Source organism: Tamandua tetradactyla, chromosome 15, assembly GCF_023851605.1.
Source record: "Tamandua tetradactyla isolate mTamTet1 chromosome 15, mTamTet1.pri, whole genome shotgun sequence".
Classification (NCBI taxonomy): domain Eukaryota; kingdom Metazoa; phylum Chordata; class Mammalia; order Pilosa; family Myrmecophagidae; genus Tamandua; species Tamandua tetradactyla.
The window spans coordinates 61,075,327-61,096,901 of NC_135341.1; the positions used below are offsets into that span (position 1 = coordinate 61,075,327).

Sequence of the window (21,575 nt, forward strand, 5' to 3'; positions counted from 1 at the left end):
TCTAGACCTTTTCCCTTACTGTGCTCTTTTCTTGGATACATGCAGGGTACAGGTTCTCACTTCTTTTGGTCTCTGCTGGAATGTGTCTTTATCAAGCAGCCCACCTTGGTGCCCCACTCCTTCTAAATACTCTGCCCCCTTGCCATGTTTTATAAAGCTTGTAGCACCCATCACCCCAGAGATATTATGCATATACACACATACTTGTTTGCTTATCATCTATCTCTTCCTCACCAGAATGTAAATACTGCAAGGGCAGAGACTTTGTTAGTTTAGTATATAGCTGATCAGTGTCCAGAGAAGTCACTGACACAAAGAAACCCCTTAATAAATATTGGTTGTATGAATAAATGACTCTCATTTATCTGGCTGATTGTTATTTCTGGATCTTCTTGTGTACTTAAGTTGTCCCAAGATTGCTTCTCTGCCCCGTCAAACTGATCCAAATCCTCATTATGTTGAATTGTAGAATTCCTAGAGTCACCCCAGGAAAAATCTTATAGCCACCATTAACTTCTTCCCCAACCTAATTCCCTTAAGATGTAATTTGGTGTCTATCCTGGCACTTACAATAGACATAGTATGAGGCTATGTCCCTTCCCTTTGGTTTCTCCTTCTAGCCCATTATTTTATCAAATAAGTTCTCCTCACATGCTTGTAGATTTATGTCTTAAATCTTTCCTTGTTCAACACAATGCTGCTTATGGTACTAAGTCTTGATGCCCAAGGGCAATTATAACTAAATAGCTAAGAGCCTCAGCCTATGGAGAGACTAACTGCGGACTCTGGAAAGCTGTTTGACCATTCTTTCTCCATCTCTGTTTCCTCTTCTGTGAAAGTGGGGATGGTAATAACACCTACCTTATCAGACTGTTGTGATGATCATACAAATTATTGTATGCAAAGCATGTAACATAGGGCTTGGGAAATGGAATATTTGAGCGACGTTAGCAATTATCATTGTTAATATTTTGGGAAATGAGCAGAAACTCCTCTCTAAATTATCTAAATTCCTCATGTTCCATTGCTATTTAATCCAGACAAATTTATTTAAATTGCTTATCTCTTCAAATTTGTTCGTTTTCTCTGTCATTTGTTTTTTTGAAAAGTGCCTTAAAAATGCGAGTCTCCGGAGATGTCAAGACAAAAGTATCATATTTACACATTTAAGTTGCTCCTTTTCATGGGTACCTGAATGCTACAAAGAACAGAGGAGGTTAAAAATGATAAAGAGACATTGTTCTGATTTGGTGAAGCTGGACCAGCAGGACCATAATTGGCTTCTGACATAGTCCCTGACTTTAGGTATCTTGGGCTTACTGTTTAGTAGAGAAGTCAGATATCAACATTGCACTGCAGTGGTTAAAAGCATAAGTAACTTCTGGAATGAACTGGATTCTAATCCCTCCTCTTCCACTATCCTGCTTGTGAATTTAGGAATGGTACTTACCCTTCCTAAGCCCCAATTTCCTCATCTGTGATTTGTGACTAGTGGTGGCAATTTATGGACGTGTTTTGAAGCTTAGTTAAGATACAGCTTCTGACACAATTACTATGGAGTACATAGTAAGCCTCCAATAAACATTAGCTTTGTTATAAATAATATTATTATTTATGGAATTAAAGGTCTAAAACAAATTACAGTAAATGCAATGAAGAATGGTAAAGGAAAAAATTTCTCAGGCAGTTACATAAAGGTGAGACTTGAACAATGAGTGATTTTCAAAGTATAAAGAGTGGAGAAAGCATTCCAGGAAGAGGAAGCAGCATCTGGGAGTGCTTTTTTGATAATCTGAGGAACTGAAAGCAAGTGGAGATGTAGTATGTTAAGTAGGGGAGAGAATACACAGCAAGTGATTTGGGGCTGGAGGGAAGAAAAGCCAAATCATCTAGATTCTATAGGCTGTGCTGTGATTTTTTAATTTTTATCTTGAGTCCTGAAGAAAGTATTGGAAGTTTTTTTAACAGGCTAAAACATAGTGATCTTTAACAAAGATCCTGCTGGGTACGCTTCATGGGGAATAGAATGGAAGGGAATGAGGGTGCAAGGAGGAAGTAGTTTCAGGTGTCCCCTGAGAGATGATGGCGCATTGACTGGAGTTTGTTGGTGAAGATGGAAAGAGGTGAATGGGAAATTGAAGCAAAATGATAAGTGGATTCAAAAACACTTTAATAAACTGGGAAAATAGAATGACACTGAAAATATGAACGGAATTGGGTTCATTCTGTGACACTTCATGAAATGAAGCAAAGACAAGGGGGTAGAAGCTATGAGAAAGCAGAGTTCAGCACACCATTAGGAAGTGTGGGTGTCATGATTAGAGATATTCACATAGAGGAGGCTGCTCGGTGGCTAGTTAGGTAGTGAGCCTCACCGTCACTCAGATGATTCAGGGAATGCATGATCACCTATTAGGGGACACCAGGTTAAATGTTCTTTGAGCACTCTTCTAATCCAAAACTACTAAGATGTCATGAAAAGTTGTAACTGACTATAAGTTAAGGTTGAAGCATGCATTCTCTAACAGATGTTGTTTTCACTTAATATTATTTAAGACTCCTCATTGTCTGGGTTTAGATCGCAGATAAAATTTGACATAAAGCCATAATCATTTGGGAGCTGTGCACAATATATATAAAATTACGTATTTAATCTGCTTTAGATTTTTAGTATTTAAAAATTATTAGTAGCAAAAGAATAAGGGAATAAATTGAAATTTCTTCTGTTCTTAGCTTCTTATTTTCTTTGGGAGATTGATGCAAGGGGCACATAAAGGCCAAGGTGATCTTAATAATCATTTATGACTCAGCAAAACATCAGACTTAGAGTTAGTCACTAGTAATTTGATAGAGCTTTTGAAAAGTAAGATTATTGTTAAAAAGTTTTCCCTAAATGCTCTTAATTTTAAACTATTTAATGTTGCCAGTCAAATGTATCTTTTTTCTTCTTCTGTTCTACTTCCTTTTCATTTGTACTTTCTACACACTTGTCAATAGCACTCACAGTTTACATTTCTAATATGAAGTGTCTTTCCTTTTTTCCTATTTGTTTATATGGTATGCATATACATCTTGTCATTGAAACTTTTCTTTCCTGTCATTGAAACTTTTTTTAATTTTTATTTTTTATTTTTAACTTTTTAAACGGTATAGTATAACATATATAAAAAGCAAAGAAATAAAAAAAGCAATAGTTTTCAAAGCGCTTTTCAACAGGTAGTTACAGAAGAGATCCCAGAGTTTGCCATAGGCTACCATACGATCCTCTCGTGTTTTTCCTTCTAGCTGCTCCAGAATATAGGAGGCTACAGGGCTTAAGTATTTTTTATCATCACAATTGACTTTTTTCCTTCTTTTTTTTTTGTAAAAAATCACATATATACAACAAAGCTATAAATTTCAATGAACAGCACCACAATTAGTTGTAGAATATATTTCAGAGTTTGACATGCATTACAATTCCACAGTGTTAGGGTTTTACTTCTAGCTACTCTAAAATACTGGAGACTAAAAGAGCTATCAATTTAATGATTCAGCATTCATAGTCATTTGTTAAATCCTGTCTTCCCTGTATAAGTCCATCACCTTTGATCTTTCCGTCCCTCTCTTTAGGGGTGTTTGGGTTATGACAATTCTAAATTTTTCATATTGGAAGGGTCTGTTATTAATATGCAGTAGGGAAATGGAACTATCTGATGTTCTGGAGAGGCTGGACTAGGTTTCAGGACTTACCTGGACTAGGGACCCATCTGGAGGCCATAGGTTTCTGGAAAGTCACTCTAGTGCATGGAACCCTTGTGAAATCATATATATTATCCTAGGTGTTCTTTAGGATTGGCTGGAGTGGTTGGTCAGTTATGATAGGTAGTAAGGTCTAACTGAAGCTTGTGTTAAGAGCCTCTCAATTCTATTTGAACCCTTTCTGCCACTGATACTTTATTAATTATACTTCTTTTCCCCCTTTTGGTCAGGATAGAATTGTTGATCCCACGGTGCCAGTGCCAGGTTCGTTCCTGGGAGTCTTCTCCCACATCGCCAGGGAGATTTTCACCCCTAGATGTCATGTCCCCTATAGGGGGGAGAACAATGATTTCACTTGCAGTATTGGGCTTAGAGAGAGTGAGGCCACATCTGAGAAACAAAATAAGTCCCCCAGAAGTAACTCTTAGGCATGCCTATAGATAGTGTAAGCTTCTCTGCTACTTGCATAAGCTTCACAGGAGTAAGCCTCAGGATCAAGGGTATGGCCTTTTGATTTGGGTGTCCCTAAAGTTTGACACAGTATCAGGGGATTTCCTGATGGTAAGGTTTAATAGTTCCACATTCTTTCTCACTTCCCTCAGGGGATTTTACCAATACTTTTTGATTATCTGCTTAATATACTCTAGGATGTATCCAGGCATTACAATAATATATATAGGGTTAAAGGACCTCTTATTCTGTGCTCTCTGTGTTTCAGTTGTTCAAATGAACTATATAGATAGGTTGAATTAGATTATGCACTACAGAAAATTTCAGTTCCAGACCAAATAAGCCTTTCTTCCAGTGTTCTCAAAGAGTATGTGTGGTTCTAAAATACAGACACTGTCTTCCTTACCCCTAAGTTCTGAAATACTTTAACACCAGCCTGATTGGCTTCATTTTTATCTCTAAATATCAGATTATAGATATAAAACAGCCTCTCAAAATCCAGAAATAATAATTAGCACTCCAGGCTTAATGTGTCTGTTCTAAAAGCTTACAATCTATGCCCTTGTTTTCTTATAAGCTTTTTCTAAAGGTGACCATACCATTGTTGTTCCTTTGTTTTTGGCTTATTTTGTCTCACCAAATGTCCCACATGTTCATTTATATTATTGCATGCCTCACGACTTTGTTCCTTTTTGTAGCAGCACAATCTTCATTCATAAGTATACAACATCATTCGCCAATCTACTTCTCCATCAGTGCATCCTTCAGCCACCTGCATTCATCGGGCATCATGTATAGTGCCCACAGTCCACAGTTCATCAACATTCTCAATTTTAGATAATTTTGTTGTGCCCAAGAGAAAGCAAACCAATAAACACACCCTCGCCAAACAGGAAATCTTAATGTCCTCTTAACTCTTGTCCTTCCCCCATTATTTACCTCTGCTGTAGCTATGGTAGTGCTGATGGTTTCCTTTTGAACATAGCCCATAGCATGCGATAGCAGTTTTCCCCCTGTACCCTGGACTTAAACACTCTTTGTACAAGAATCGTATCTTTGAAGTAGTTCTTGCAAGAACTAATTCATATTTCTAGAGTTAATAAGTGGGACACATAAGTCTATACAGTCTCCGTCAGTCTTGTTCATCTTCAGTATGGTAGTATTACTTAGACCCACTAGAGAACCACTTTCACTCCTTCTATTCCCTTACAGTGGAGTTCAATGTCATTAGCTAATGGTTCACCCATTCTAGCTTCTATGTATCTCTAAGTCCCCTATATTCTGTATTATAAGTCCCTGATTATACCTTTATGCTGGTCATAAAAGTGGAATCATACAGTATCTATCCTTTTGTGTTTGGCTTATTTCACTCAGCATTATGTCCTCAAGGCTCATTTTTCACATGTGCTTCAGGATGTTATTTTGTCTTACTGCTGCATAATATTCTGTCGTATGTATATACCACATTTTGTTGATCCACTTGTCTGTTGATAGGCATTTGGTTTGTTTCCATCTTTTGGCTATTGTGAATAATGCTGCTATGTACATCAGTGTGCAAATGTTTGTGTCATTGCTTTCAGCTCTTCTGGGTATATACCAAGTAGTGCTATTGCTGGGTCATAGGGCAACTTTATATTTAGTTTCCTAAGGAACTGCCAAATAGTCTTCCATAGTGGCTGCACCATTATACATTCCAGCAACAATGCATAATCGTCCCAGTTTTTCCACATCCTCTCCAATGTTTATAATTTCCTGTTTGCTTAATAGCAGCCGTTCTTTTAGGTGTGAGGAGGTATCTCATTGTATTCTTGATCTGCATTTCCCTTATAACCAATGAAAATGAACATCCCTTCATGTGCTTTTGAGCTATCTGTATTTGCTCTTCAGAAAACTGCCTATTAATATCATTAGCCCATTTTATAATTGGGTTGTTTGTTCTTTTGTTGTTGAGTTGTGTGATTTCTTTGTATACACATAAAAGCAAACCTCTGTCCAGTATGTGAATTCCAAATATTTTCTCCCATTGAGGTGACTGCTTCTTCACCTTTTTGACAAATCTTTTGAGGTACAGATGCATTTGATTTTGAGGAGTTTCCATTTATCTTTTTTTTTCTTTTGTTGCTTGTGCTTTGGGTGTAAAGTTTAGGAAGCTAATTCCTATTAACAGGTCTTAAAGATGTTTCCCTGCATTTTCTTCTAGAAGCTTTATGGTGCTAGTTCTTACATTTAGGTGTTTGATCCACTTTGAGTTAATTTTTGTGTAGGGTGTAAGATAGGGGTCCTCTTTCATTCTTTTGGCTATTGATATCCAGTTTTTCCATGTCCAATTATTAAAAAGACTATTTTGGCCCAGTTCAGAGGATTTGGGGGCCTTGTTAAAAATCAGTTGACCATCGATTTGGTGGTCTATTTCTGTACTCTTGATTTGATTCCATTGGTCAATGCTTCTATCTTTGTGCCAGTTTCATGCTGTTTTGACCACTGTGGCTTTATAACAGGTTTTAAAGTCAGGGAGTGTTAATCCTCCCAGTTCATTCTTCTTTTTTAGGATGCTTTTAGCTATTCATGGTCCCTTTCCCTTCCGGATGGATTTGGTAGTTAGCTTTTCCTAATCTTCAAAGTAGGTTGTTGGTATTTTGATTGGTACTGTGTTGAATCTGTAGATCAATTTGGGGAGAATTAACATCTTAACTGTATTTAGCCTTCCTATCTGAGCAGGAAATGTCTTTCCACCTATTTAGATCTCCTTTGATTTCTTTTAGCAATCTTATGTAGTTTACTGTGTACAAGTCCTATACCTCCCTAGTTAAGTTCACTCCTAAGTACTTGATTCTTTTAGTTGCTATTTTGAATGGAATTTTTTCCTTAGCTAACTCCTCACCTAGGTCACTGCTTGTGTATAGAAATGTTATTGATTTTTGCACATTGATTTTATATCCTGCCACCTTGCTGAATTTATTAGCTTAAGTAACTTTGCTGTAGATTTCTCAGGATCTTCTAAGTATAGTATCATATCATCTGCAAATAATGAGAGTTTTACTTCTTCCTTTCTAATTTGGATGACTTTTATTTCTTTGTCCTGCCTGATTGCTCTAGCTAGAACTTCTAGCACAATGTTGAATAATAGTGGTGACAGTGGGCATCCTTGTCTTCTTCCTGATCTTACGGGGAAAAGCTTTCAGTCTCTCTCCATTGAGTATGATGCTGGCTGTCAGTTATTCATATATTCCCTTTATTATATTGAGTTAGTTACCTTTGATGCCAACCTTTTAGAATATTTTTATCAGAAAAGGATGCTGAATTTTTTTAAAGCTTTTTCAGCATCAGTTGAGATGATCCTGTGATTTTTTTCCCTTTTGATTTGTTAATATGCTGTGTTACCTTAATTGATTTTCTTGCATTGAACCATCCTTGCATTCATGGTACAGATCCCACTTGGTTGTGGTGTATAATTCTTTTAATGTGCTATTGGATTTGATTTGCTAATAGTTTATTGAGAATTTTTACATCTTTGTTCATTAGGGAGATTGGCCTGTAGTTTTCCTTTCTTATAACATCTTTATGCAGTTTTGTTATTAAAATGATATTAGCTTCATAAAATAATTTAGGCAGCGTTCCTTTTCCCTCAATTTTTTGGAAAAGTTTGAGCAGGATTGGTGTTTGTTCTTTATGGGATGTTTGATAAAATTCCCCTGTGAAGCCATCGGGCTCTGGGCTTTTAAACAACCCAGTGGTTGTTTAAGAATATGTTATTTAATCTCCATATGTTTGTGAATGTTCTCATTCCTTGGTGGTTATTGAAATCCAGCTTCATCCCATTGTGATCAGAGGAAGTGCTTTGAATAATTTTACTGTTTTTAAATTTATGAAGATCTCTGTTGTGCCCCAGCATATGATCTATCTTGGAGAATCTTCCCTGAGCACTAGAGAAGAATGTATATCCTTGTGTTTTGGGGTATGTTCTAGTTTGCTAGCTGCCAGAATGCAATATATCAGAAATGAAATGGCTTTTTAAAAGGGGAATTTAATAAGTTGCTAGTTTACAGTTCTAAGGCTGAGAAAATGTTCCAATTAAAGCAAGTCTGTAGAAATGTCCAATCTAAGGCATCCAAGGAAAGATACCTTGGTTCAAGAAGGCTAGTGAAGTTCAGGATTTCTCTCTCATGTGAGAAGGTACATGGTGAACACAGCCAGGACTTCTTTCTCAGCTGGAATGGCACATGACAAGCATGGCATTATCTGCAAGCTTTCTCTCCTGGCTTCTGGTTTCATGAAGCTCCCTGGGAGGGATTTTCTTTCTTCATCTCCAAAGGTCACTACTGGCTTGTGGACTCTGTTTCATGGTGCTGCAGCATTCTCTGCTCTCTCCGAATTTCTTATTCTCCAAAATGTTTCCTCTTTTATAGGACTCCAGTAAACCAATCAAGACCCGCCCAAATAGGTGGAGAAATGTCTCCCCTAATCCAGATTAACAATCATTCTTGATTGAGAGACATCTCCAGAGAGATGATCTAAGTACAGATTCAAACATACAGTATTGAATAGGGATTATTCTGCCATTTCATGAAATGGGATTTTGATTAAAACATCTAGGGCCCATACATCCTTTCAAACCAACACAGGGTACAATGATCTATATATATCTGTTAGGTCTAAGTCATTTATCAGGTTATTTAACTTCTCTATTTCCTTGTTGATCTTCTGTCTGGTTATTCTATCTATAGAGGAGAGTGATGTATTGAAGTTTTCTACTATTATTGTTGAAATGTCTATCACTCCCTTCAGTTTTGCCAATATCTGTCTCATGCACTTTGGAGCTTCATGATTGGGAGCATAAACATTTATGATTGTTATATCTTCCTGTTAAATTGACCCTTTAATTTGTATATAGTGTCCTTCTTTGTCTATTATGAGGTCTTTACATTTAAAGTCTATTTTGTCTGATATTAGTATAGCTACTCATGCCTTTGGTTATAACTTGCATGGAAAATCTTTTTCCATCCTTTTACTTTCAATCTAGTTGTATCCTTGTATCTAAGATGAGTCTCTTGTAAGCAGCATATAGCTGGATTATGTTTCTTAATCCATTCTGCCAATCTGTATCTTTTAATTGGTAAGTTTAGTCCATTAACATTCAAAATTATTACTGAAAAGGCATTTCTTGAATCCAGCATCTTATCTTTTTAATTTTTTCACACCTATATACTCTTTTCTCGCTTTCTCTTTGTATTCTTTAAATTACCATTAGCTGTACTCTTCAATTCTGTGTGCCCATCTTCAGACCTTCAGACAGAACTTCTTTTAGTATTTCTTGTAGGGCTGGTCTCTTGTTGACAACATATTCTTTCAGGACTTCTTTGTCTGTGAAAAATTTAATCTCTTCCTCAGTTTTGAAGGACAATTTGGCTGGGTACAGAATTTTTGTACTTTCAGAATCTTGAATATATCATACCACTGCCTTCTTGCCTCCAGAGTGCTAAGTGAATAGTCTGAGTCAATCTTACTTGTTTTCCATTCTATGTACTAGATCATTTTTCCCTTGCCACTTTCAGGGTTTTCTGCTTCTCTTGAACATTTGACAGACTGATTAGTATGTGTATTGGGGAAGGCCTATTTGGATTTATTCCTGTTTGGCGTTCATTGGGCTTCTTTGACATTTATGTCCTTCATGAGCATTGGGAAGTTTTCCCCCATTGTATCTTCAACTACTCTTCCTAGCCCTTTCATCCTGTCTTCTCCTTCTGGGACACCAGTGATTCTTATATTTTATGCTTTGTTTTGTCTATCATTTCCCTGAGATCCAATTCAATTTTTCCCATCTTTTTTTGCCATTTTCTGTTCTGAGTCTTCGAAGTCAATTATCCTGTCCTCTCTATCATTTATTCTTTCCTCTGTCTTTTCAAATCTGGTCTTGTGTGCCTCTACTATGCTTTTTATTTGGTCAGCAGAGTCTTTAATCTCTGTGATAGCCACTATTTTTCTATTTATTCTTTCAAATTACTCTTTATGCTCTTCTATCTTCTTGACCTCCTTTATGTCATTTGCTCCCACTTATTTTATTAAGTAGAGTTGTATGAACATCTTTGATTAGTTGTTCTAATGTCTGTATCTCCTCTGATGTTTTAACTTGATCAATAGGCAGGGCTGTATCTGTCTGCATCATGATATGCTTAGTGATCTTCTGCTGTCTTCACGGCATGTAAATATGGTAGTTGATTTCTATTAGTAGTCTAAGGCCTTGTGATTGCAGAATGGTTGTACAGCAGGGAGCAGGGCATGGAGTGGTGCGCTTAGTGCGGTGATTTGTTTCAGGGCAGGTATAAGCGCAGGTTGGGGATTTCATGTTGATGTTTGTGAACATGGGCACCCAGCAGCCAGGAAAGATGTATCTGTGCAGGTGCACCGGTCTGGGAGCATAACCCTGGTGTGTGCTGGTCTAAGGCACAGGGCCCTTTGTACTCATGTGTACACTTGTGGCAGCAGATCGGCATTATGCCTTCATTTACTGGGGGCAGATGTGACCCAGCTGCGCAGGTCAGTACTTTCTTAGAGCTGGGAAGTGAGGCTGAGGGTTGTGCACATGTGTGGTTCTAGGACTGCTGTAAAGTGCAGTTCCCAGAGCTGAATGATACATCTGGGGGCTTGTGCACATGCATGGGCCTAGGAGTGCTGCAAATTGATGCACAGAGCTCAAAGGTGGTGAGGTGAATCTGTGTGACACTATGGGTGGGGGTCAGGGCTAGCCTAGGTATGGAGGTTAGTGCCTGCAGCCTTTATGCACTGGCAACAGCCTGCAGGGAACAGGGAGGGGGAGGCAGTGTCAGGATGGGTGGGTTGGGCTGCACTTGGGTGGGGGTGAGGGGCAAGTACATGGGGTGGGGGCATCTGGAGTGCAAGGAATGGGAGCGGGTGGCAGGTTCAGGTGTGTGGGGTGTGGGGTTAGTTGCCGGTCATGAGGCTGTGCTGGTGAGGGTAGTGTGCCCAAGGAATGCAGCCTGGCTTACTTCCTGGTCCCTGGCTCCTGTCCGTGCACTCCTATGGACTCTGCGCCTCTGCACCAGGCTCCAACTTTCTGCCTCTCAGTTCCTCGACCTCTGCAACCAGGGCTGCCTTATGTGGTGCAGAAGGCTCTCCAGGCCAGCCGCACCTCCGAATCACCAACTCAGTTGTCCTCTTGTCCCTTCTCTAACTTTTCCATGGAATAAGCTAATCTCGAGCTACTCTATTTGGCCATCTTCCCAGAAGTCTATCCTTAATAAGTTTTTAAATTGGGAGAATAACTTAGCACCCTGAAGAGTTTGGGGCAGAAAATAAATACATCTTGTTGCTCTGCCCAGTACCAGCATTACTATTTTTACCTTCCAGTACACTGTTAGGGAGCATTGTCTGTTTACTTTTTTAAAAGAAAGAACATTTCCTTTTATGCACAAAATATCCCAATTGCCTGATTTTTCTCTCTCTCTGTGCCTGGTTGCATAAGCTGGCAGGTTCTTTGTTTCTGAGACAGTCATGACTACTAACAAAGTCAGTGCTTTCAGCTAGTTCTAAGGACAAGTGGGTCTTTTCATTTTTCACTTTGTGTTCACCCTTTGTTTCTTAAAGCATGAAATGAATGCCATTAAACATGATCTCTTTAAATCTTCCTATCTCTTCTCTCAGGGCAGAGTGGGGACAAAGTGAGTGGGGTGTGTGGAACTTCCCATATTTTTTTCTAGACAGGGTTTTATATTTATTTCATTAGAAAATCACTGTTGGACAGTCATCATCAGGTATTCAGTAGCTCTTCTAAGCAAGGAGTCATTTCAGAGATATGAGGCTGAACTGAAACTTTTGATAGAGATGGTCTTGCGAGTCAAAAATTCTGTGACTGTCTTTTGGGTTATAGACAGGTAAATTCTTTAGATATGAGGCTGAATTCATTCATTCATTGAGTTCCTACTAGGGCCCAGATCCCATTTTACATGTTGGGAAGACCACAGTGAAGCGGACACATATCCCTTCCCTTAAGAAGTTTCTAGTCTAATGGTGGAACAGACCAGTACATTACAATAATTATGGTAGTTTTAAGTACACAAATGTAGACAGTACAATGAAAACACATAAAAGGGGCACCTAAATCTGCCTGAAGGTACTCCAATAAATCTTTCTAATTGCAACTTGGAAAAAGAGTGAAATGTTGGCAGGCAGGTAAAAGAGAGGGTCTGGGTAAGAGCATTTCAAGCAGAGGGAATAAAATCAGCAAACTAATGGGGGTCAAAAAGGGCCATGGGCTGTTTGGAGGAGTACAGATAGGAACATCTAGGATGTTGCTGGGGAAAGGGAAATAGTAGGAGAAGCTGCAGAGAGAAGAAAGTGCCAGGACAAGAAGGGGTTTTATGCCGAACTGGGAATTTTAACCTTATCCTAATTGGGCTATAGAGAACTATTGAAGAATTGTAAAAAGAGGAGAGATATGGTCAGATTGAGGAATGTTATTCTTCTAGCAGTGTGCAGTATGGAGCAGAGGTAGACAAGATATGAGAATATTATCTAGGAGACCATTTCAGTAGTCTAAGCAAATAATAAAATTGATCAATAACCATGTGACAGAAGTTTAAGGATACAGATTCAATAAGTATTTAGAAGATAAAAGCCTTAGAGCTTGGTGTTTATTAAATGTAGGTGGGGATGGTAGAGAAATAAAAGTATAGACTTTCTTTTTCATGTATTTATTCATTTTTAACAAATGCCAGCACTTTACAGAAATTACCTTATTAAATCATTGTATCAGGTAGGTGAGGTAGATACTTTGATTTTCCCCATTTTTCCAGTGAGTATATCTGATACTTAGAAGCTAAGTAACTTGCCCAAGATCAGAGCTAATAAATCATGAGTAGGCATTTAAACCTTAGCTATTTGAATCCTGAACTTACATGCGGATTCATGATGCTTAACTGAATCTCCCTGGTGATGCCTTTTCCAATGAAGGCAAATACTGGACAGGAAGTAAGCTTAGGAAGGAAGAAGTTGACTAAATGCCAGGACAACAAGATCATCTTGTTCCCTCTTACCATAATATCTTCATATCCCAAAAATATAATTTGCTGAATGAATGAATTTGTTCTAATATGTTGCATTTGAAGCCCTGCCAATGAACATTTACATTAAAAGTTTGAATTTCTCTAAGATATTCTTTTATGGCCTAAAAGGTGTAAGGTTTTAAGAGACCCCATGTCTTCTCATATTGCAGTATATAATTTGCAAGCATAGCTTATGTTTCCTTTTAATTAAAAAAAGTGGGAAAACTGAATATCCATATGCAAAAGAATGAACATGGAACCCTATTTTACAGCATATAAAAAAAAAAAACTCAAAATGGATCAAAGACCTAAATATAAGAGCTAGAACTATAAAACCCCTAGAAGAAAACACAGGGAAGTATCCTCAGGACCTTATGTTAGGCAGTGGTTTCTTAGACCTTATACCTAAAGCAAGAGCAACAAAAGAAATAATAGAAAGAAAAAATAATTCATTAAAATAAAGAACTTTTGTGTATCAAAGGATTTCATCATGAAAGTAAGAAGACATCCTACAGAAAGGGAGAAAATATTTGGAAACTATATACCTGATAAGGGTTTGATATCCAGAATATATAAAGGACTGCCACAACTAAACAACAAAAAGACAAACTACCTTATTAAAAAATGGGTAAAAGATTTGAATAGATGTTTCTCCAAAGAAGATATACAGATGGACAAGAAACACATGAAAAGATGCTCAACAACATTAGTCAGTAGGAGATACCAATTAAAACTACAAGATAGCATTTCACACACACTATAATGGCTACTATAAAAAAATTGGAAAATAAGTGTTGATGGGGATGCAGAGAAATAGGAACACTTGATGGTGGGAATGTAAAATGGTACAGCTGCTGTGGAAAACAGTTGGGCAGTTCCTCAGCAAGTTAAGTCTAGTTTTACCACATGACTCAGCAATCCTACTTCTAGCTATATATCTCAAAGAAATGAAAGCGCTTAAAGGTGGAAGCAGTTTATGCCTATCAACAGATGAATGGATAAACACAATGTGGTATATACATACAAGGGAATATTATGCATCCACAAATAGAAATGAATTTTAGTACAAAATAGCATTTTAAAAAGTGGGGCTTGTCCGTTCAAGAAACAAAGAATTTGCACAAATTAGAGAAATATCTTTTTTAAGCTACCACGTTTTACAGTTTTTTGTTTGTTACTTTATCACCATCGATCTAGACATAGCTATAACTACATTTTTGCCATGCTTGATTGTGTCTAAAAATCCAATCCAAAGTTTTAATAATATCTCTTATATAAATGAGAAGTATTTTGACCAAATACAGCTCTTGGTACTCTCTGCCTGATCACAGTGTACTAAAACAAACAAAATGGAGAAATTGACAATAACTCTTTTCGTGTATAGTTCATGTACGGAACTCTGATTATTCCGTATAACCCTGTCTTCAAATTTATTCAATATGGGGTATCCACTTTCTTAGTTTCATCTTTGTACTGCATAATCAAATCATGTTTCTAATTGTATTTTTCAAAACAACCTATTAATCACTCTACTTATTGCAGTGTCAATATGGGAGGTATTAATAAGCTTTTTGTCTATTGTGTGTATTTTTCTCTTCATGTGATGAAGTGGTGTCCTTGAACAGCATTTTCATGAACGTATTTGAATCTTCTTTGAATACAGTTCTTTAATAACATTTACATGTTTAATTGTCCTTCAGAGAATCTTAGGATGTGTATTTGTATGCCTCCTAGTATTTTGTTTCAAAATAACCTTGTGACTTGGATGGAACAACAGATAACATTATTTTACAGAATTGATTGCCTAAATTTCAGAGGGCTTAGATTTGTATTACCTTGAAAAGTGAAACCAATGACAAATAGTTATTATAGTCTCTTATTTTTGAGTGACTTTGAGAGATAATATTGAGGACCCTGCTTTGCTGTGTTTTTAAAGTTGTCCTATATGCTAGTTGAGGAACCATACAGTTTTAGTATAGTAATAAGTTACCATTTTGCTTTGGTCAGTTTCATCAGTCATTTTTTTTTAACCCTCCATGAAACTAATGATCTATTTCTAATTTGAGTGATTACTTAACCCCTCAAATAAATAAAATAATATTGAAATTTAGACAATATACAAAAAATTATAATAATTATCATAGAATGACCTAAAACTTAAAATAAGCACTGTAAGTCAATAAGAATAGACTATACATTTATTTGTCATTGCACAGCTATCAAATAACCAGTTGCCTGTCGCTCAACTGTATGTGGCATAGATGTTTGAAGTTGTTCTGAAGTAGCATACTCACTCAAAAAAAAAAAGAAGTGAAGTTCTGGTATGTGTGACAACATGGACGAAACTTGAAGACATCATGTTGAATAAAATAAACCGGACACACAAGGACAAATACTGTGTGAACTTACTGATATGAAATAATTAGAATAAGGAAGTCCATAAAGTCAGAAACTAGAATACAAGTTGCCAGGGGCTGGAGTGGAGTAGAAAATAGGAAGTTAATTGTTAATTGGTACAGAGAGTTTGAGGTGATGGAAAAGTTTTGATAATGAATGGTGGTGATGATCACACAATGTTGTGAAAGTAATTAACACCCACTGAAGTTTACATCTGAAAGTTGTTAAAAGGGCAAATTTTAGGTGGTAGACTATAGGGCAAACCAGGGACTATAGTTTATAGTATAAAATACTGTTTCACTAATGTAACAAAGCTACCACACTAATGCAAAGTATTATAATAGGGAAAAACTACGAGTGTATATGTATATGTGGAGGGTAATATGGGAATGCTGTATTTTTTGCATGATTTCTCTGTTAATCTACAACTTCTCCAACAAAAAAAATTAGTAAAAAAACTCAGCTCGTAATGCAACTGCAAAATTACCTTAAATCAATTTAGATACCTGAAATTGAGAAATTTGGATTATCTGCACTAGTGAAAACCTCAGATGCTCAACAAGAAGGGATAAATAGAAAATTATGGAATTGGAGCTTTTTTTTTGCTTCTGTTGTAAAGAATAATTGTGAGATAATAATTCTTAAACCTTGTCTGGAAACATCTGTAGTATAGGTGTAAATTGCATTCATTGAGTATGGGTTGCTAAATTTAATGCAAGATATAAAGATTAGATCTCTTCTCAGATCCAAACAAGTTACATTTTACTGAGAAACATACATGATTTCCATGACATTAAATAATAGTTAAAAATACAGACAAGAGTAGTGTGATGGTGGCTCAGTGGCAGAATTCTCCCCTGCCACGCTAGAGACCCAGAGTTCAATTCCCAGTGCCTGCCCATGCAAAGAAAAAAAAACATACAAAATATTTTCATGGATGCTAGATATATCTAAAGCATACTAACCAATGATCTTGCTAATTGGTTTCCATGGGCATCAAGAATAGCTCTCTTTGAACGTTTAACTGTGACATCAACAATACTCCTTGTTTCACTTTGCTAATGCTGACAGAATGCAATGTACCAGAAATGGATTGGCTTTTGCAAAGAGAATTTATTAAAGATTTACAGTTCTAAGGCCATGAAAATGCCTAAATTAAGATATCCAGAGAAGGATAGTTTGACTCTAAAGAAAGGCTGATGCCATCCAGTGTTCCTCTGTTACATGGGAATACACATGATGACAACTGCTGGCCCTTCTCTCCAAAATGTCTCTGGGCTTCTATGGGTCCTTGCATATTCCTCCCAGGGCATTTCTTTCTCTAAGTTCTCTCCAAAATGTCTCTGCCTTTTCTCCTCTTATAAAGGACTCCAGTAAAGACGATTAAGACCCACCTTGAATTGGGTGGTTCACTTCTCCATGGTAACAACTTATACAAGAAGTTCCACCCACAATAGGTCTGCACCCACAGGAATGGATTCGAAGAACATGACTTTTCTGGGGTACAGAACAGTTTCTAACCAGCACACCCCCTTTAATATACTACTGATATTTCCAAACTCCAAAATCATAGAAACTTAGCATGCAATATGCCAAATTGGCTATGTACTTTATTTCCTGCAAACACCTTAAACCTCTAAGGAACTGGGTTGGGTTTTGTTTTTATGACTTCATGTTTCGTAAGATATTCTCACTAATCAAGTTGCACAAATATTGCTAATATACAGCCCGAAAAGACGAGTGAAATTGTGAGACCCCATCCCGCGCCCTGGAAATCTTCCTTGCATCAGGGATGATCAACAAAGCTGATTTGATAGGCATCCCTCTTTGTTTTACTGACTGGTGTGTTGGTAGTGATTTCATAAAGAAACCAACCTACACATGAGAAATGACCCCATTGGCCTATCCTGAGACCCAAGGAGCAGCTTTATGCTGAGGTTGTAACTTTTGTCTGCGAGTGCTGTCTCCCTCTCTTTCCCCAACTTCCAAATAATGTTTGAAAAATCTCAGGTTCAGAGCTAAGCTTAATGCCCATCTTATCCTGGCCTGGGGTGCAAACATCATGGTGGACTTACAGGAAAGTGTAACCTTGACCCTCCACACTCCGTGGCCTGGTCCCAACATTGCCTGGAGAGAGTTATAATTAGCTCATCTCTTTTAGGTGCCTCACTCCTGACGCCGAAGTCCGCCCAGATATTGTAGAAGTCAGTTCAATGATATCAGATGTCATGATGAAGTATTTAGATAATTTATCTACATCTCAACTGGCCTTGGAGAAGAAGCTGGACCGAGAACGGAGGCGCACACAAAGGTATTTTATGGAAGCCAGTAGGAACGCAGTCACGTGTCATCATGAACTGGCTCTGCTATCTCATGTAAGTGGGACTCTTTTAAGCTTTTCATGATGCCTTCTAATATAGGTTGTTTAAAATTGCTCATATTTGTTTTAAGGAAAATTTAAAGTTAGGAAAACATTATTAACTGAAACATTTCAGTATTATATAGTTACATATTTATATGTGCTGCTCTATTTTATGAATAACATTAAAATAACTCAATATAACACATTTTTCCAAAGAACTAATTCACAATGTATTATATAAATAGCAAAAGCAGAGATATAAAAAAGTTCTCTTAGCAATTCTTTAAATTTATATTATGGCCTTTGTCTGAATAGCAATGAATGCTTATATATGATTTTTTTACTGATCTGATTATACCTTTTGGGAATATTAGTGACAGCATCATGAGTTAATTCCAGGAAGGAAATATTTGCCTTTAAATTTTTTCTTACTAGTCTGTGAGATTGATTTCATTACTGTTTGCGATGGTAATGACTTTGCCCTGCTTCGGAGTGGAATATTCCTTTTTATTTTTTCTGCCAGTACCTTTAGATTATTTTGACATTTATGTTTATTTCTAAAGATATCTTGAAAAACTTCTGCATCCCTGCTGGGTGGAGGCCCAGAGTATGAGCAAATGGTGGATCTTGATTAAAACAAAGGCACAAAAGACCCAAAGTAAGAGATGGCACTTCCAGCAGCTGAGAGAATGTTATAATGCTCCTACATGTACTTATCCCCTGCTTCAACAATTAGCCACTCATGATCAATTCTGTATCATCTCTCCCCTAACTCACATCTCCCTCCCTGCCATCCCCAGATAATAATAATAATAATTATTATTATTTTTGCATGTTTTTATTGACAAATCTTCACACATATACAGTCCATACATGGTGTATAATCAGTGGCTCACAGTATCATTATATAATTTTGTATTCATCTACATGATTTTTTTAGAACATTTGCATCACTCCAGAAAAAGAAAAAAAAGAAAAAATTCATACATCTCATACCCCTTACCCCTCCCTCTCATTGACCACTAGTATTTCCATTTACCCAATTTATTTTACCCCTTATCCCTCCTATAAGGTATTTATTTTTTATCCACATATTCTTACTCATCTGTCCATACCCTGGATAAAAGGAGCATCATGCACAGAATTTTCACAATCATACAGTCACATTGTAAAAGGTGTATTGTTACACAATCATCTTCAAGAATCAAGGCTACTGAAACACAGCTTAACAGTTTCAGGTACTTCCCTCCAGCCACTCCAATACACCATAAACTAAAGAGGAAAATCTAAATAATGCATAAGGATAACCCTTCTTGACTCTGTTTGAAATCTCTCAGCTACTGAAACTTTATTTTGTCTCATTTCTCTCTTTCCCCTTTTGGTCAAGAAGGCTTTCTCAATCCCTTGATGCTGGATCCTGGCTCATCTTGGGAGTTCTGTCTCAGGTTGCCAGGGAGATTTACACCCCTGGGAGTCATGTCCCACATAAATGGGAGTGCAGTGAATTCACCTGCTGAGTTGGCTTAGAGAGAGGTCACATCTGAGCAACAAGAGAGGTTCCCTGGGGGTCACTCTTCAACCTAATTTTAAGTAGGTTTAGCCTATCCTTTGCAGGAATAAGTTTCATAGGGGTATACCCTAAGATCAAGGGTTCAGTCTATTGATTTGGTTGTCCCTACTGCTTGCAAGAATATCAGACATTCTCCAAATAGGGAAATTGATTATTTCTTCCTTTCTCCCTAGTCCCCCAAGGGGACTTCGCAAATACTTCTTTATTCACTACCCAAATTACCCTGAGATTTATTAGGGCATCACACTAATCTCGACAAACCTACAAAATCCCATTACTTATTTAAGATTCCATGTATTTGTGGTATTCAACTAAACTGACCATACAAATTAAATTAGAAAATTTACTCCCAAAACATAAATTTTGCACCCAATGAACATCTGTCCCTTTGGTCTCACACAGAAATTGAAGTTTTAAAATATGGACTGTATCATCCTTTACCCTGTATTCTGATATACCTTAGTCCTATCCAGATCAGCTTCATTCATATCTCTACTCAAAGTCTGATCCTTTTTTCAACTTTTTAAATGGTTCCAGATACTGCTGACTTTCATAGTTTCAGAGCTCTAATTCTGAGTCTCAGTTGTCACATAAATACCTGAGGTTTCTGGGAATGATCAGGTTATAAACAAACAGCTCAGTATCTCAGAATTTAGAAATAACAGTTAAAACTCCTGAATATATGTGACTGCTGTAAGAGCTTACAATCTAGGACCCTTTACAATAGGTCCCAATCTGAAAACCCATGTTCTCAACTACAGTTCACTGGGGTTTTATATTATAGTTAGTTCATATGATTTAGACATGATAATATTTGTCCTTTAGTTCCTAACATTTCATCCAACACACAGTCCTTAAGTTTCATACACTATCTGCCTGGTTACAACTTCATTCCTTCTTGCATCTACTTAGTGTAGTCCATTGTATATATACACCATAGTTCTTCCTTCCATTCCTCAGCCATTGTAGCCTTAGGCCACCTCCATTCATTGTGGATCTTGAACACTGCCGCCATAAACACCGGTGTGCAAATGTCCATTCAGGTCTCCACACTCAGTTTTTCCAGGTACATACTGAGCAACGGGGTTTCAGGATCATATGGCAATCCCACCCTTAGCCTCCTGCGGAACCACCACAGCCCTCCAAGGGGCTGCACATCTCAGTTTCCCTACCAACAGTCAATAGGTACCTCTCTTTCTCTACATTTTCTCTAAAACTTATTTCTCTCTCTTCATTTTTAACAGTTTTATTCACACATCGTACAATTCAACCTAAATGTATAAACATGACTTTGCCACCATAATCTATATGAAGACATTTCCTTTTTTTCCACAAAGAATCCATACCCCTCTCACATGACCCCTCCTGTTGACGTTTAGTTTTGGCATAATGCCTTTGTTACATTCAGTGGAAACATATTACCATGTTACTGTTTTCTATAGACCCTAGTTTGCATTGATTACATATTTTCCCATATACCATTCATTTTCAAAACCCTGCAATGTTGACATTCATTTTTTCTCCCTCATGCAAAATTTTTTTTTTATTTTTACATTTAATTACCATCATTGTCCACTCTAGGCATTCCTAAATTATACCATGTCAGTCTTTATCCTCTACCTTTCCTTCTGGTTTCGTATGTGCGCCCAGCCCTTCTCCCTCTATCATACTCACATTCAACTTCATTCAGTATGCTTTTATTATTGTGCTACAACCAGGTAGTATTGTACCATCCATTTTTGAATTTTTACAGTCAGTCCTGTTGCACACTCTGTATTCTTTCAGCACCGAATTCCCAATCTCTGCCCTATTTATATCTCCCGATAACCTGTGTTCTTAACTTCAATTCTCAAAGTTTACTCATTAGTATTAGTTCATATTAGTAACTATTTGTTCTTTTGATCTGGCTAATTTCATTCAGCACAATGTACTCAAGGTTCATCCATGTTGTTACATGCTTCATGACTTTATTCTGCCTTACATCTGCATAATATTC

At 37.2% G+C, this 21,575-nt stretch overlaps 1 protein-coding gene across 13 annotated transcripts in view; it reads left to right on the forward strand.

Annotated features, from left to right (window-relative positions):
- NEK10 (NIMA related kinase 10) overlaps positions 1 to 21,575 on the forward strand; it is a 297,546-nt gene that overhangs the window by 162,002 nt on the left and 113,969 nt on the right. For all 13 annotated transcript variants that reach the window (XR_013162877.1, XM_077129956.1, XM_077129961.1 and 10 more), the window contains one exon: positions 17,809 to 18,022. Coding sequence is in view for 12 of the 13 variants with exons in the window: in XM_077129956.1 (XP_076986071.1) it covers positions 17,809 to 18,022 (214 nt within the window). In the remaining variant the exon portion in view is untranslated. The remainder of the gene's footprint in view (positions 1 to 17,808; positions 18,023 to 21,575) is intronic.